The sequence below is a fragment of the Carassius auratus genome, chromosome 6, assembly GCF_003368295.1.
Source record: "Carassius auratus strain Wakin chromosome 6, ASM336829v1, whole genome shotgun sequence".
Lineage (NCBI taxonomy): Eukaryota > Metazoa > Chordata > Actinopteri > Cypriniformes > Cyprinidae > Carassius > Carassius auratus.
Window position 1 is genome coordinate 8708490 of NC_039248.1, and position 16765 is coordinate 8725254.

General features: G+C 36.4%; 2 protein-coding genes across 2 annotated transcripts; one reads left to right on the top strand and one right to left on the bottom strand.

Moving 5' to 3' along the window:
* Positions 1-1200: 1200 nt before the first annotated feature.
* Positions 1201-4399, bottom strand: LOC113094217 (keratin, type II cytoskeletal 8). The gene is given in 8 exon segments (XM_074559902.1): positions 1201-1369; positions 1372-1507; positions 2434-2595; positions 2749-2913; positions 3082-3177; positions 3275-3335; positions 3450-3658; positions 4148-4399. Coding segments are annotated over 8 exon segments (1125 nt in total). The 5' UTR covers positions 4373-4399; the 3' UTR covers positions 1201-1298.
* Positions 4400-12708: 8309 nt separating this feature from the next.
* krt18b (keratin 18b) lies at positions 12709-16515 on the top strand. The gene is made up of 7 exons (XM_026259920.1): positions 12709-13232; positions 14554-14636; positions 14816-14972; positions 15291-15455; positions 15542-15667; positions 15760-15980; positions 16066-16515. The coding sequence occupies exons 1-7, from the start codon at positions 12795-12797 to the stop codon at positions 16088-16090; spliced, it is 1215 nt and encodes a 404-aa protein (XP_026115705.1). The 5' UTR covers positions 12709-12794; the 3' UTR covers positions 16091-16515.
* Positions 16516-16765: the final 250 nt, after the last annotated feature.

Genomic DNA, 16765 nt, shown 5'->3' on the forward strand with positions numbered 1-16765 from the left:
AGAATGAAAGTACAATGAAGGATCACATTCAAACAGGCAACTTCGAAGTAATATGAAGAACAGCAGAAAGGTGAAAGCTCAAAGAAATTTTCTTTGTTGCCATGCATCAATTTTATAAAAAAAATTTTTTAAACAAGTCATCTGGATAAATGAGTGCAATCCTGACATCTTCGTTTCTATGCTGCATTTTTGCTGACTCTTAAGCAGACTTTGCAACACAGAATAAATCCATTTTCTGTGCAAAACTTCAAATTCTTCAGCTGCTATAGATAAATAACTAACAAAGTGCAACCATAAACGGTAAAACCATATGTGCCACAAACCAGTGAATTTATGATTATAATAATGAGTGAAAACAATATAATAACAAAATACAAATTTGCAATTTAGAATGGTATGAGAAATTTATTTAATTGGAGTCTTTGTACATAGCTACAAATTCCCACAATTATTTTTACGTTAAAAATGGTAGATAAAGTAGCATTATATTTAGATAAATTTTCTACATATGTGGAACAAAATGTTTATTTCTTGCACCTATGTTTTGCAAGTATTGACTTTATTTGAATATAGGCCTCAATAGTTACCAGAAAAGTACACCAAAGATGTTTCTCATACTTTCTGGCTGTGCTCACAGTGACAGACATTTAGTCATTTGTTTTGTTATATGCCACAGCTCAGCAACAGAAGCTAAACTAGACATGCTCATGGAGCCCAGGGGAGGGGGTGGAGGCCAACCTATGAAAACCTGATCCTGGGCCCAGTGCACAGCACAATCCATCTGTTCTTCCGTTATTCAAAAACATCCTCCTCTTGTTCGTCTGCAGACATATCCATCAGTTGCACACTTCCTTCCATAGCTATGAGTTTCTCACTGGTGAAGATGGTGGTCTTTGTGCTTTTGGTCATGGTGGCAGTGCTACTGCTGAGGCTTCCAGCACTGTCACCCTTAACGTCCTGCATAACCAGGCCTGTTTTCTTGCCAATACTTTGGGATGAGAAACTTGTAAGGCGGCTGCTTTCAAGGTCATAGTTCAAGGCTATAAGAAAAACGATAGCAGAGTACTTTCACAAAAGCTGTACATAACATGTATGAATACATATATGGTGTGAAATAATTCAAAAAGCATATGTGTGTACAAAAAGAGATGCTTTATATGAACAAAGTAACTCACAGTGTGGATTAGAGATGGTGTGAGTCTTGAATGAATCATGCAGTCTGCAAAGGTACACAATAAATACATTACTTCCTTAGGAATCCATTATTCTGTTTCAATAACAAGCACTCAAGTCTGAAATTAGACCCACCTGCTCTCTTCTCCTTCCAGGAGTTTCCTATAGGTGGCGATCTCTATGTCCAGAGCCAGTTGATGTTCAACAGTGACTGGTACTCACGCACCTGACGAGCCATATCCTGTTTAGCTCTGAGAAGAGCTGCTTCCAGCTCCTGCAGACGCAGTTTTGCATCTTTCACAGCTAGTTCACCTCGTTCTTCTGCCTCTTTGATCTGCGCCTCATGGTTTAAATGCTAAAGTGAGAGGAGACAAAAGATTACATACTTCCCACACTCTGACATATAACTTAAGATCAACTGGGATTAATTGAGATCATCTCATATCAACTCACATATAATACTCAGATTTACTGAAAGAATGCTTGCTTTGTTCTTGTCAGATGTCACCAAAAATAATTAAACTCTAAGTATGCTATACATTGTTTACTGACATTTAGCCAAGAGGGGTCTCATTTTGACTGAATGTTATGTCCTCACCATAGCATAGAGCATAGGCTCTTGCTGGCGTTTAAGCATGGAAACATTTTCATAAAAGTGACACTAGCCTACTCTTCAAATACAGTTTAAACTAAAAGTGTTTATTATTTTAGGTAGTCATTATCACGATAATCCATGTCCAAGAGTCAATTTCCTCAGATGAGATGGTTTTTATTAGTTACTTATTTGACACTATGCTATAAACACACACTGACCTCATTGAGCTTTTATTTTAGCACTTCCGGTTATTGGCATTTTGAATTTGCATATTAGCTAAATATTTAGGTTCAACCGAAACATTTATATTCAACATTTTGATTTAGATTTAACATTTAGATTTAGATTTAACATTTAGATTTATATAGAGATTTAACATTTAGATTTAGATTTAGATTTAGATTTAGATTTAGATTTAGATTTAGATTTAGATTTAGATTTAAGATTTAGATTTAGATTTAGATTTAATATTTAACATTTAGGTATAACATTTAATATTTAAATTTAACTATTTAAAATATCTCTAAATTGACAAATATTGTTGTAAATGTGCTAAAAAGTGACCATCAAAAATTCATACCAGTTTTTTAAACATTGTTTGAAGCTAAATGTGGCAAAATATTGCTGTTATTTTCAGCTAAGCTGCTTTACAAAAAGCGCCCCACACTATAAAAGATAATAGTGTTAAATAAAGTTCTTACCTGTCCCTTAACAAGTTCCATCTCAGAGTGTATACGTGCAATTCTTTGATTGTACTCTGCGATTTCAGCCTTTGAGTTTTTCAGGTCATCCCCATGTTTGGTTACCGTCAACTGCATTTTTTCATACTAATATTTTATAGCACACACAAACATTCACATAAAGACCCATACACATAAACTTGTATTTTCAATTAATTTGAGCATCTTTCGAAAAGCTTGAATATTGCAATGCAAGCAAACAAGCACGTTTTAACATGCAATGCAAGAAAGTTAAATTACCTTCTGTTTGTACCAGCTCTCTGCTTCGGCACGGCTTCGGTTGGTGATGTCCTCATACTGAGCACGAACGTCAGCCACAATGGCGTCCATGTCCAAGTTTCGGCTGTTGTCCATCTCTACAACAACTGATGTGTCCTTGATCTGAGTCAGGAGCTCATGGCGATCCTGTACACATGGAACAAGAATTACTGCCTCCATTTACCACTCCAAAAGTGTTATAAGTGCTTAAGAGTTATGTTTTAATATCAGTTAACACAATAAATTCTATATGCAAAGTGAATAACATGACTATACTAAAAGATTTATTTGAAATGTGAAGGGAGTGAATAGTACCGCCTCGTAAATCTGACAAAGAAACTTGATCTCATCTGTTAGGCTGTCCCATTTACATTCCAGTTTCACTTTATTCAGATAAGCCTCATCAGCATCCTAGCATAGGCGCAGTGAAGAAATAAATATCTAATTATATCATTATAATCAGTTATTAAAATTACATCTGCGTATTGCTTTTACATTATGTGCTGACCTTTTTAAGGAGCACAAATTTGTTGTCAGAGTCAATCCGTTTGTTAATTTCATCTTCATACCTGAGGAGGAACGTGCAGAGTTTGTTGGAATGTGTGTGTGGAATGTCCTTAAACACTTTAGTGTACAAACATGCTAGATTTAAGACACTGTGCAGATGTATCCAGTGATCTCACTTGCTCTTGAAGTCTTCTACCAGGCTGATCATGTCCCGCTGGCCAGACTCCAGACGCACTTTTTCATTGCCTAGAGCATCCAGCTGTCTGCGCAGCATAGCAATGTAGGACTCAAACTTAATATCAGGTTTGGTTTGGCGGCTTGTTTGTTCCTGCAGGAGAGACCACTTAGTCTCCAGCATCTTGTTTTGCCGTTCCAGGAAGCACACCTATATACATACATAAATATAAATTTACTTCACAAGTTTTGAGTAAAAAAAATTTATGTGATTTTTTTTGTTGTTGCAGTTTTACCAATGAGTTTTTAATTGCATATTAATGTACTACATAAATAAGTCTCTGTGCTTTACTGAACAGATCATGTGAGTTCAAAGCTAGTTGTGTGTGCTCTGATAGGTGTGTTTCTGCAAAAGCAAGGGAGCGGCCAATGCGGTTAGTAAACTGATATTGCCCAAAAAGCGACAAAGGTGTGTTAAAGATAGAGGGTGGACATTGTCTCTTCAGGCTAGTCAGCCAAGCGGGGGTCCTGATAAAATATGACATTTATAGAACTGGGCCTACTGTTATCACATCACTTCACTTCCTTACACCAGCATATGAGCCACACTTGCAGGTCCAAAAACAATACATTTAATTTGATGTGAAAACATAAGGTTCACACAAAGTGTTAAGACAGGATGAAAAGGGAGATAACTTACTTTATTAATGAATGAAGCAAAGCGGTTGTTGAGTGCCTTGATTTCCTCTTTCTCCTGAATCCTGATGGAATGGATGTCTGGGTCAATCTCTAAGTTCAGGGGTTCCAGAAGACTTTCATTGACCCTTACAGCTTTAATTGGAGGGAATAAGGCTGGACTGGATCCCCATCCTTCTCGAAAAACCATCCCTGAACGGGTGAGGGGGGTCCTCCTAGTTTTGCTCATACTTACTAAAGAGACACTGCTGAAGGACTTCACGGTTTTCTTGGAGTGCAGCATCTCTGGATAACACAGCCGTCAGAGAGAGGACAGAGAGTTGAGGGGTTTGAAACTCAAAAGGTGGGATGACAGACGTTCCCTCAAAGTCTTATATCGAGTGCAGGGAGTGGCTCAAGGCCAGCTTATCAGTCAAGAAACTATTTTCAAGATATGTATGGAAAATTATGGGGTTGAACAGTGAGGGGACAATCACAGTGTTATACATTAACTTCTTCACTTCGATCCCTGAGAAAAAAGGTAAATTCTTAGATTACTCCAAATCGTACAGTACATATTACTTTTATGTTCAAATCTGAACATGCTAAGACATCATGAAGCATTTCTACATTTTACTTTACTTTTGCATCCTTAAATGACATGAATGCACTGCAACAGCAGATCCAGGCTCAGCAAACCAGAGAAAACTAATTACCAAAATATTAAGAATTATTATAACTGCAGAAAAAAAGTGTATAATGTTTTATAAGTGCATTTAACCACTGCATGAGTATATTTTGTATATTTAGCAATTTCTATATCCAACCAATTATTAACTGCTGACTTGAGCTGGTCCCCACTATCTACAGTAAAAATGCAAAAACAATTACCCTTTAAACTCATTAGATGGCCTTATGTAGCCTTTTAGCCTCCACCACACAAACACTCCATTGGTTGGTCATATATTGTACTTTTTTGGAGGCAAAAGGCATATGCTGATCTGTCTAACTTGTACGTTGTTGTAAAGATAACAATCCAAGACTGCTGAATACACATTGCTTTCAGTCATCCTATTGCAGTTCAACCTTTCTTTGTAACCTCCACACTTCAAAATAATATACAGTTCCTCAGTACACAACTATACTACGTTGATCAAAATATCTGCATTATTAACATCATAGTTAAAGAAACAACTTAAAGGGTTAGTTCATCGAAAAATCAGAAATTATGTCATTAAAAACTCACCCATGTTGTTCCAAACCTGTGAGACCTCTGTTCATCTTCGGAACACAAGATATTTTAGATTTAGTCCGAGAGCTCTCAGTCCCTCCATTGAAGCTGTGTGAACAGTCAATGGTCCATGTCCAGAAAGGTAAGAAAAACATCATCAAAGTAAATCCAAGTGACACCAGAGGGTCAGTTAGAATTTGTTGAAGCATCGAAAATACATTTTTGTCCAAAAATAGCAAAAACTATGACTTTATTCAGCATTGTCTCCTCTTCCGTGTCTGTTGTGAGCGTGTTCAAACACAACAGTTCAATGATATCCGGTTCGCGAACGAATCATTCGATGTAACCGGATCTTTTTGAACCAGTTCACCAAATCAAATTGAATTGTTTTAAACGGTTCGCATCTCTAATAAGCATTTATCCACAAATGACTTTCGCTGTTAACTTTTTAATGTGGCTGACACTCCCTCTGAGTTAAAACAAACCAATATCTCGGAGTAATTCATGTACTCAAACAGTACACTGACTGAACTGCTGTGAAGAGAGAACTGAAGATGAACACCGAGCCGAGATCCTGTTCAAAAAGATCCGGTTACATCGAATTATTCGTTCGCGTTGTGTTTGAACATGTTCACAACAGACACAGAAGAGAAGACAATGCTGAATAAAGTCTTAGTTTTTGCTATTTTTGAACCAATTTTTTTTTTTCGATGCTTCAAAAAATTCTAACAGACCTTCTGATGTCACATGGACTACTTTGATGATGTTTTTCCTACCTTTCTGGACATGGACAGTATACCGTACACACAGCTTCAATGGAGGGACTGAAAGCTCTCGGACTAAATCTAAAATATCTTAAACTGTGTTCTGAAGATGAATGGAGGTCTCAAGGGTTTGGAACGACATTTTCAATGAACTAACCCTTTAAGAGGAAATCCTAAACATTTTTCACATTGTTTTTAATAGCTTTTTTTTTTTCATTTAAATTAAGTACATAAAAGGAATATTTTATGAATATATGTTCTTTTGAACCTAAATTTTTTTTTCTTTTTTTTTTTTTCAAGATGTCTGATCTCTAAAATACATCTCAACAATAAAGACATTGTTGGAGATTATAAGATTACAAGAGATTAGTTTCCTGGATAAAAGTGCCTTTAAACTAAATTTGGCAGCTTTTCAAATATGTACAATAAAAAAAAAAAAATGGTTATGGCAAACACATTCAACGTGTGATATTTATATTCATTATGTAAGTGTGTTATCTTCATGCCAAGAGTAATTTATAGACAAGGAGTTTATGTTCTTGTCATAAAAAAAATGTCCTGGCACTTTTTGTTCCCTTTTTTCACTGTGGGCAAATTTCAGTTATCCTGTTTTAATACAGGTTAATGCAGACTAAAGACAGCTAAGGAAAGCTTTGTAGAGTTTGTAGAGTGATAGCAAGTTGCTTTTCATAACATAAGATAATTATTCAAATTGGACACTTACATTGTAGACAGACAATAATAGACGTGTTGCCCGTTTATAGTGAAGATTAGATATATAAGTGCAAAAAAAAAAAGTGACTGTTACTAGCAGGGCGGAATTTATCCTCTGGTCAGACAGTCTCTGAAGATGAATTCAAGCTGAACTTAACAAACATCTTGTGTTCACATCTACATGTGTGATAAGACACGACAGTTTAGCATGATAAATGCAACAAATATTGCATTTTACAGGAATATTGCAAGTTATTAGCAGTATTGTAATTATAAAGCATTTTTTTATTATTTATTTGTTTTACAAAACTGAAGAAAAGATCACAGCATAAATGGGGAAAACATGGAGAATGAACATAATATAGAAAGGCCATACTAGATTTTGATTCTCTTATTCAGCAAAAATGCACGGTTGACCAAAGGTTTCCGTTTCACTTTTCAAAGAATCCTTAGAAAAACATGCATGACTTTTTTCACAAACATATAAAGCAGCTCTGCCTGTTATCAACATTGATAACAACAAGAAATGCTTCGTGAGCACAAAATCAGCATATTAGCATGATTTCTGAAGGAACACGTGACACTGAAATAAAGGTTGCTGAAAAATCAAGGGAATAAAATACATTTTAAAATTGAATATATATATATAATAAATGTAAAATGTGTACTGCTTTTTTGATCAAATAAATGAAGCCTTGGTGAGTATAGACACTGGCCCCCAATTATTAACCAGTAATGTACTACAATTACAAAGAAATCAAAATTAATCGTCTCTCTGGAATTGAAGATTACACAAGATAACGCAAAAATCATTAAACAAAGTACAACACAACTGCATAACTGTTCTTTGGAAGATGCCACGTTAAAGGAGTAAATAGTATTAGTCCTGATATGTATCAGGCCGTTAGTCACCTCTCAACTAAAAAACACAGCCACTTCAACTAATAAATAATTAAAATCATAACACAGATAAATGGATGGAGTGAAAAGGATGATTAATTATTGATAACTACAATGACTTCTGAAGAATATAATAATTATTGATGAATAATATAATTATCTTAATGATAATTAGTACATTACTTCTACTCATAAATAAATAAATTAAATGACAATATAAAATGGGGAAATGCACAAGATTCCCACAATTTTCCTTGAAGGTCTTCTGCCACTTAATGTTCATTCTGATCAGTAACACGTGGAATGCACGTCACTAACTTTCATAGGAGTTAGTGTGTAGTGTAACATGACCACAAACAAGCCCAAACCAGCAGCTAACTATAGGGTGACCTACTGTTGCAGGCTTGGGGCATTAATTTTGCTGAGTATAATTCTGGTAATTCAACAGAGTATCCCTCACGCGCACTGCCTGTATTCCTGCAATAAGAAAAAAAGGTGTGGTGTCCTGCAGGCAAAAACAGGTGTCGTTAAAATAGGTCTTAGGAGAATTGCACAACTGTTTTCCCTTTGGGGGCACCAAAGGCTAAATCTATAACAACACTAATGAAAACCAATTGGCTTGTGAGTGACTGCTATGCGAAAGCAGGCGTAACATCTGTTTGCTTTTGGATAAATATCTCACCGAATGAGAAAGTCTTCTTTGCAAGTAGCCTACAAGGTGCTTAAAACGAAGGAGGGAGTTGTTTTATATAAAAAGTAGGCTACTCAGGTAAGCGGGACTAGAAACAGACAACGGGGTGTTGTTATATTTTAATAGACTTAAAAGACAAAGACAAATAATTCAGCCTACCAAATCTATGTATCACTATGCCACAGTGGGAATGGTTGCAAAACTTGAATTAATAATAGTAATAATAAAGACAAATTGAGAATTTGTGACCTGTAATAAAAATAAATAAATAAACTGTAAATTTGATATGCAAATGTTGAATTTCAACCAACATTAACGGAGAGAAATGTAATGTAGAATGAATAACAGTGAGCTCTAAAGATGAGCACACGTGCTTTACAAAGGTTTTGAAAACCGCGTGAGAGCTGAAATGGAGAATGAAAGTAAAAGCTCACTGCTCCGTGTGTGTGTGTGTGTGTGTACACGTATGTACTTTGGATGGGTTAAATGCAGAGCACGAATTCGGAGTATGGGTCATCATACTTGGCTGTTTGTCACTTTCATTTTGGCAAGTCTGTTTTTAGCACTCCCTGGTGGCTGAGTTTGGAATCGCATCGTGTCTACAGAACACTGACGGCAGAGTGAGAGTTGTTTAGATCAAGCTCAGATTAGCTTCTGGTTTAGAACAAGCAATCGAGGTTTGGCTGGTTAGCAAGGTCTAAATAACCCTTTGTAGGTAGATATTTCACTATTCTATGGGCAAAAGGCATATTTCTCCATCGACAGCAATTCAAAGTAACCAAAAAAAAGTTTCACAAGCAGCGCAAGTATTTCATAAATCTGTAGCTGCTTGTGAAGGGAGTGGGACTGTGTGTACTCTTGTGCCAGTCATTGTTGTTAGGACATCATTTTCCAGAAGCTTCACCCACTTTTACCTTTTCTTACCAAATGAATCATGAAAATTATTTCTTAATCTGCTGAGAAAATCTATGTGGCATGTTAGGGTGTGTCTGTCGCACTAATCCATCATAACAGTTTACCTCACCCCAACCAATCACAGCCTTCTATCTTTGCCTTAGTCTACAGTCACACAAAACAAGATGACTAATGAAGTAAAAATCTCAGTGACATATTATAAATACACATTCTTTATATTGACAACAACTATTTATGTTGAAATAAAATATTCACTTTTTTAATTGTTTTTAGTACACATTTGTAATTAGTAATTGCTACAGCTTATTTCCTAACAGAGAGAATACTTACTAATTACACTATTAAGTAATTACACTATTCATAGTAAAACAGTACCATTTTGAAATATTTATAGAACTTAAAATATTACAGTATTTAAAAATGTATTATAATAGCCATTATTCCAGTGTTCAGTATCATATGATCCTTCAGAAATCTCAATAATATGCTGATTTGGTGCTTAAAAACATCTCTTACTTTTCCCCCGGAATTCTGGGGAAAATGAAACAGAAAAGCAGAGAAAAGCTGTTTTATATTATACATTTGAGCAATTTAATGCATCCCTGGTGAATAAAAAAAAAATATATATAAAAAAGCATATAAACGTATACTTTAAAACAGTGTACATACAGCTAAGACACATGCTAGAATACCAACAATGCTGGAGTGAGAAAAGCGAAATCTGATCCCAGTTTCCCTTTACTGAAAGATTCATCTTTTCCTTTCCTTGAGCGCTATTATTCTATTTTATTCTCGTTTTCCTGAGAGTATTTGAGTTGCAGATAATGAGAGGATAGCACAGAGGGCCAATGGGTGGAAACGTGAGACAAAAAAGTCAAACACAAAAGAGTAATAAAAAATTAAGCCGAATGTGGTTGCCAAGGACATTTATTTCACTCTCTCTCAACAGTTTACATGCACATTTCATCGAGATTCATCTGGAAATGGGTGCAACTCAAAAAAAAATCCACCCTTTTTTGAGTCTGTTAAAATGCTGCCAGATTTTCATTAATATAATGATGGTAAATTTGAGTCTATTATTTAAGTAACAAGCCTATTAGTTAAAAACACTGGATTCATATAACTGAGAAATAAAGCACTACAGCATGCATGTTTTTCTGCGTGAGAGAGAAGGAAATAAAAGGAGTTTAGGAGTGGGGGAGGTCACTTAAGGGGGCAGGGCGGTGCAAATTCCTTCATTCTGGAGTGTGACTCACTATTCCTGCGTTTTCCCTACTTTTTTGCCACTCTTTTTCTCTCTGTCTTTTCATTGGACTCTTCATTTGTAAACCGTTAATGTGTTGCCTTGTTTGTTCTCTGCAGACTTATCCAATACACGGCAGATCTTTATCCAGACATGTGACATCCACTAGGCTACTGACGTAATGAAGTGAGAAGAGACTGAAAACAGGATTTCTTGTGATCAGCTTTCTATCCTCCTGATTTAAGTGATGCACCTCAGTATGACTGTTGTTGATGTGCACAGCACAGTTTTGTCTAACCACAAGAAAGGAAATGAAAATGTTGCTTAGAAACAGACTAGTACAACAACACAGACACACACATGGTATAGCCATGTGTATGACTGAAACAAATACACAGAGTCTTGAATACTTCACTGCTTCTAGAGCAAAAGCTCTATCTGGATAGCATGCAGGAGACTTAAAACATGAAGAAGAGAGAAAAAAAGGAGGGGCTTGATCAAACCATGCTCTTTTTTCCTGCAGGGCAGTCTGTGATTTGTATTCAGAGCTCCCGGAAATCATGGGACAGATGATTCATCCGGTAACCAAAGCTCTCTGGAATCTATGGACACCCCATTCAAACAAAAACACTGCCGACTGCACTCTGGACACAGAGAAAGCACTATAACCACTGACAAGAGCCAGTTAGCAAAAATTATCTTCCAAGTCAGAGAAATGTTCCAAGAGAAATGAATTTATACTTCACATGTATTTTAACACGCTTTTATATTAAAATAGTGAAATATAAATTGTTTCTTGATTCATGCTGAAAGTTTGTACCATTTTTATTTTTGATGGATACAATTAAAATAAAACATGAGATCAAGAAAGCCACGTTGGATAAGCATGTTCAGAAAGAAAGAAAGAAAGAAAGAAAGATCAGCTTTCAAAAACCCTTTGTGCAAACTCCTAAGGTTTCTTTTACCTCCTGGGTGTGTTAGGCCTATGGGTGTCCTGTTCTTTGGATCATAGGAATTTCAAAGCAACATCTTTATTGTAACAATTAGATTGTTAACAATTTTTTTTTTTTTTTTTTGCCATTCTCGGATATCAAAACCTGTGACATTAAAGCTGGGTTCACACTGTAATGTTTTTAATAGTATGATCCCAGGGAAAGTTTGCATAAAATCAACAATACTTTATGTTGGACTGTACAATTCTCATCTCAGCCAAGACTATGGATTTGCATAGGTTTGTCTAGGTTTTGTGCTACAACAAGAGAAACCATAAAAATAATACAAGAATATAGTTCAAACCTGGTAGAGGCAGAGGTTCACAATGTTCACATTTAAAGAACTCCAAATATTAAGACATTATCTTGAGCTTTTGCATTTATATTTAATACAACTCCCAATTTATTCTGAGTGTTGAGTCTTTATCAGTGTTTTTAACCCCACATATTTGGAAAGTTATGTAATTTTGAGCAAGACCTTAAAAGGCCCAAAACAAGTGAGACTCTTTGTTGCACAGCAATTTGCAAAAACATCCTAGAGAATAAATGTTTAGATGCCTTAAAGAAATAGTTCAGGCAAAAATAAAAATTATCATGCTCCAAAGTTCCTTTCCTATGTGGAACATAAAGATATATATAGTATGGTATTTGAACTACCATTAAGGATCTAAAGTTTTTTTTTTTTTTATCTATGTTTTTCTATGTGGTCTTGGGAAAATGCACACATAGGTGTAGGCTGTCCCAAAGGATGCTGGATCAAAATCATAAACCATTGTTTTCTTTCTCAGCCTCTGTTCTTCTTAGTTACACTTGTTATTTAAGCTTTCACTGAAGCACTGTGGGACTGAAAGCACATAATGAGGCTGAGCTCAGGGCTGTATCTTGTTGCTGTATGTATATGTGGCCAAATGAGCTCAAAGATCGGGTTCAGATAGAGGGAGGCAGAGGGGTGATTCTGAGAAAGAAAAGGAGGGAAAGAGGATGTGGGAAGGGCTTTAGATATCAATGAAAAAAAAAGTTAGGCAAAAAATGGACAATGTGGGCAGGGTCTTAGCTGGTCAGTGTCTGTGAGTCTGAGAGTCAGAGAGAGAAAAGGAGGAACAGAATGAGTTTGGTGGGGGTATAAAAGCCGCACAGTTCTCTTCCTGTAGCTCTAAACGGCTGACATCCCTCAGCATACACTCATTCTCTTGTGCAGTCAGTACTTCCTTCCTCTACCACCATGAGCTTCTACGCACCTCAGGCCTCTCACATCTCCTTTACCCGCTCTGTGCCAGTACACCGTGCCGCTAGCACGTATGGTGGGGCAGGAGGATATGGTACGAGGATCTCATCTAGCTCTTCCATGTCTCTCCGTTCTGCTCCTAGAAGTGGGGGCATTTCTTCCTCCACGGCCTTCAAGGTGAGCTCAGCCGGCATGGGTGCTGGTGCGGCAGGGTCCTTTGGTAGCGCTGCCTCTACAGGGTTCACCCTGGGCAACGAGAAAGGCCAGATGCAGAATTTGAATGACCGTTTGGCCACTTACTTGGAAACGGTGCGCCGGCTGGAGCAGGAGAACAGCAAACTGGAGGTGCAGATCAGAGAGGCCCTGGAGAAAGGTGGACCAGAAATGTGCGACTACAGCAAGTACAGCGCAATCCTGGATGATCTGAGGAGGAAGGTGAGAGACACCGAAAGGTTTAGATGCTTTGTCTAAGTGTGTGTTTTCCTTTTGGTAGGGGTACAATATGCAAAAGAGGGCATTTTAGAGATTGCGAGAGCATCCAGTTATTTATGTTTGGAGGAGATGCCAGATGTTTTTAATTACAGTAATCAAACTGAAATGAAGCAGCCTAGAAAACCTAGAATTAAAATTTTACTCAAATAGATATGAGTAATTTTATGTATTGATTTCAACAGAAAACTTTAAGATATAATAAGTTATATTATATTATATTTGATATTATATTAAATAAACTTGAATAAAGGGTTCATGAAAACCCTTCGGTGCAATAAAAATGCATGATCAGATTTCTGCACATCTCAGTGGAGGGTGTGGCACACTCTCTCCTCTTTCTTTTGTGCTTCTGCTTTTTGTGCTTATATGCATTCTGATTATGACTGAGGGAATTTCTCAAACCCCTCCACATTTGGTTTTCAAATCTGTGCAACCATGACAACGGTCAACACAAACATTCACAATCATTTCAAAAGCATTAGAAGAATTTTTGCACGACTACAGCCAGCTGAAACTTCCTACAGAGTCTCTGACTAGAGTCATAATGCAAAACAGATGTGGGGAAAGCAATCGCACATGAGGACCCACACAGTCACAATGGACTCTGTCGCACACAACAAGAATGCAAAAGAAGAACTCCATCATTTATAGCAGATGTGGTTGAGAAGTTACTTAACATTTATTGTTCCAAAATGTCATCTTTGATTCATCTTTAATTCTTGTTTTAAAACTGCAACGTACTGAACTATGCTAATAAAAAAGGTAATAAACTAAAAAGAATGTAAACATATTTTTTATTTAGGAGAATTTCAGATAGCCAGGTCTGATAAGCAGAAAGCTTCCGCTTTCACCAGTGCAGGATGTGGCACACAGACAAATTTAGAACGAGTATTATTTGATCATTACTTTCATTCAAATGTTTGCACTACACACTTAGATAATAAAATATATTAACAGATATACACATATTCTATCTAATACAGTACATCAAAAACAAAACAAAAAAAAAACATATTTTTTGTCACATATTTTATACTCTTGCTCAGTCAGACCATTTCATATTACAAAGTTTCTTTTAAAAAGTATAATTTAAAATATGAATCTAGGTAATTAGTTGATAAGATAAGAACATACCTCTGACCCATTCCAAGAATGCTGTAATTAAAAACATCTGACAAATCATATATTTTGATGTCATCATATGAATTGATGTCAAAAACTGTTGTTGTTTTTTTGTTGAAAACATGCTTCGTTTTGCCTGTAGGTGTTTGATGCTACTTTGGACAATGCTCGCCTTGTTCTGCAGATTGACAACGCTCGTCTGGCTGCAGATGACTTTAGAGTCAAGTCAGTTTTCATTGCACCACACAACTCAAAAATACATCTTGTAACTTGGTATCGAAGAACATAAAAATAAAGACATGCTAGAAATCTTCAGTCCAGCAGATGCTTGATGGAGGACTGTTGACATGCACACAGAAACATTATAGTGCATTACTTGAAAGACTGTTTTGTGTGTGTTATAGGTTTGAGAATGAGATGGCCATCAGGCAGTCCGTGGAAGGAGATATTGCAGGTCTGAAGAAGGTCATTGATGACACCAACATTGGTCGCCTGAATGTGGAGAGTGAAATTGAGTCTTTGAAAGAAGAGCTTGTTTTCCTCAAGACAAACCATGAAAATGTAAACAACCCTTGCATGAGAGCCACTTAACACTACTTGCATTAGATTCACACATAGAATGAGATTCTCACTTCTCTGAGTAAGGTCTTCTTTCTTGTGTTGATGTTATCTTATGTAAATGTCAGTATGTACTAGCATATAGATGGATTTATAGGCATAAACTATCAATTTTGATAGGGCATTAAAATTGATCACAGCTAGTTTTTACTTCCACAACATGCTAACATCTTCAAAACGCAGCAAGAATCACCATATTACTGAAAAGTCTAATTTCATACTCTAAATGTTTGAGATTTTCTTTCTGTTCAACTTTGACAGGAAGTTGGGGAGCTGCGAAACCAGATTGGCCAATCAGGTGTTCAGGTGGACGTTGATGCACCGAAAGGGCAAGATATGTCTCAAGTAATGGAAGACATGAGGGCTAACTATGAAAAACTGGCACTTAAAAATGCAGAGGAACTCAAAATGTGGCACGAATCCCAGGTACAGAACTGCTGACCACCACATAACAATAATTTTGAGGAAAACTGAACTCCTCCAAGCAAATCTAACCAACTCTTTCTCCTCAGATATCAGACGTTCAAGTTCAGGTGGCTCAGAACACAGAAGCATTACAAGGTGCACAGATGGAGATGAATGACCTACGGCGACAGATTCAAACGTTACAAATAGAACTAGCATCCCAACAAAGCCTGGTAACATGCACATACACACACCATATTATGAAAGCGTTAGATTGTTGCACTTTTAATAAAATCCTAAGTATATGATGAAACTGTCTTTATAGAAAGCGTCGCTTGAGGACACATTGCGGAACACAGAGCTACGTTCAAACACAGAGATGGAGAAGTACAACACCATCATATTGCAGTTTGAAGCTGAGCTGTCACAGCTGAGGTCAAATATCACAGAGCAGGGTCAGGAATATGAAGCCCTGCTTAATATGAAGATGAAACTAGAAGCGGAGATCAACACTTACAAGAAACTTCTAGATGGGGGAGACTTCAAGTAAGAGATCAAATATAACTTTAGTTGTTGTATTTTACAGTGTATCGTATAAATTTACTGAGTCTACTTTATTTTTGCTGTTTAGGCTCCAGGATGCACTTGATGGCTGAGAGTAATATTACAGACAGCGATCTTGAAGAGCAGACCACAAAACAAACTAAACATTTTAGATAGCATGCACATGGAAACCTGCGGTGAATCTTTGTTATTTAAAAGTGCCCTTCTATTTTGTCTAGACTACAATTTATATAACAGTACACAACAATTTCAACATGATGTCATTTGCAGGGCAATTGCTTTCTGTCAACAAAGCCTGTTCCACCCTACAGTCTGACTTTACACAGATGTGCAAGTTACAGAACAACAAAGGCAGCTTTTAGAACATCAATTGTGTATTATGAGTCTTTATAATAGATAATTCCATGTCATTACACAAATTATACAGTACGCTTAACTATTACAATGTGAAGAGAAATGTGAACCTCTCTACTGAGTCAAAGCAATAATGAAATAAAAACATGCTTTCTAAGTAAAATGTGGAGTCATGCATACGTGAACAGACATAAAAAATTTTTTACATACTATGGTTTCCGCTTTTAAATTGCATGTTTTGTCCACTAGAGTTAACTCCTAGTGAGCATAGGATGGTGTATTTCACACAAGAAATCACTAAAAGCAAAGTATACTTTTAGTGTAGTTACTGCTGATTATTCTGTCTCTAGGAAGGACAAAGTGATTGTACACACATTTTTAAATAAGCTAGGTGTTTGATATTTTTCAAGACA

Bases quoted from the DNA above. Each gene is read 5' to 3' on its own strand.
- krt18b (XM_026259920.1), top strand. From the start codon at position 12,795: ATGAGCTTCTACGCACCTCAGGCCTCTCACATCTCCTTTACCCGCTCT. The intron at 14,637-14,815 runs GTCAGTTTTCAT...TGTGTGTTATAG, and splicing joins GCAGATGACTTTAGAGTCAA to GTTTGAGAATGAGATGGCCA. The intron at 15,456-15,541 runs GTACAGAACTGC...CTTTCTCCTCAG, and splicing joins AAATGTGGCACGAATCCCAG to ATATCAGACGTTCAAGTTCA.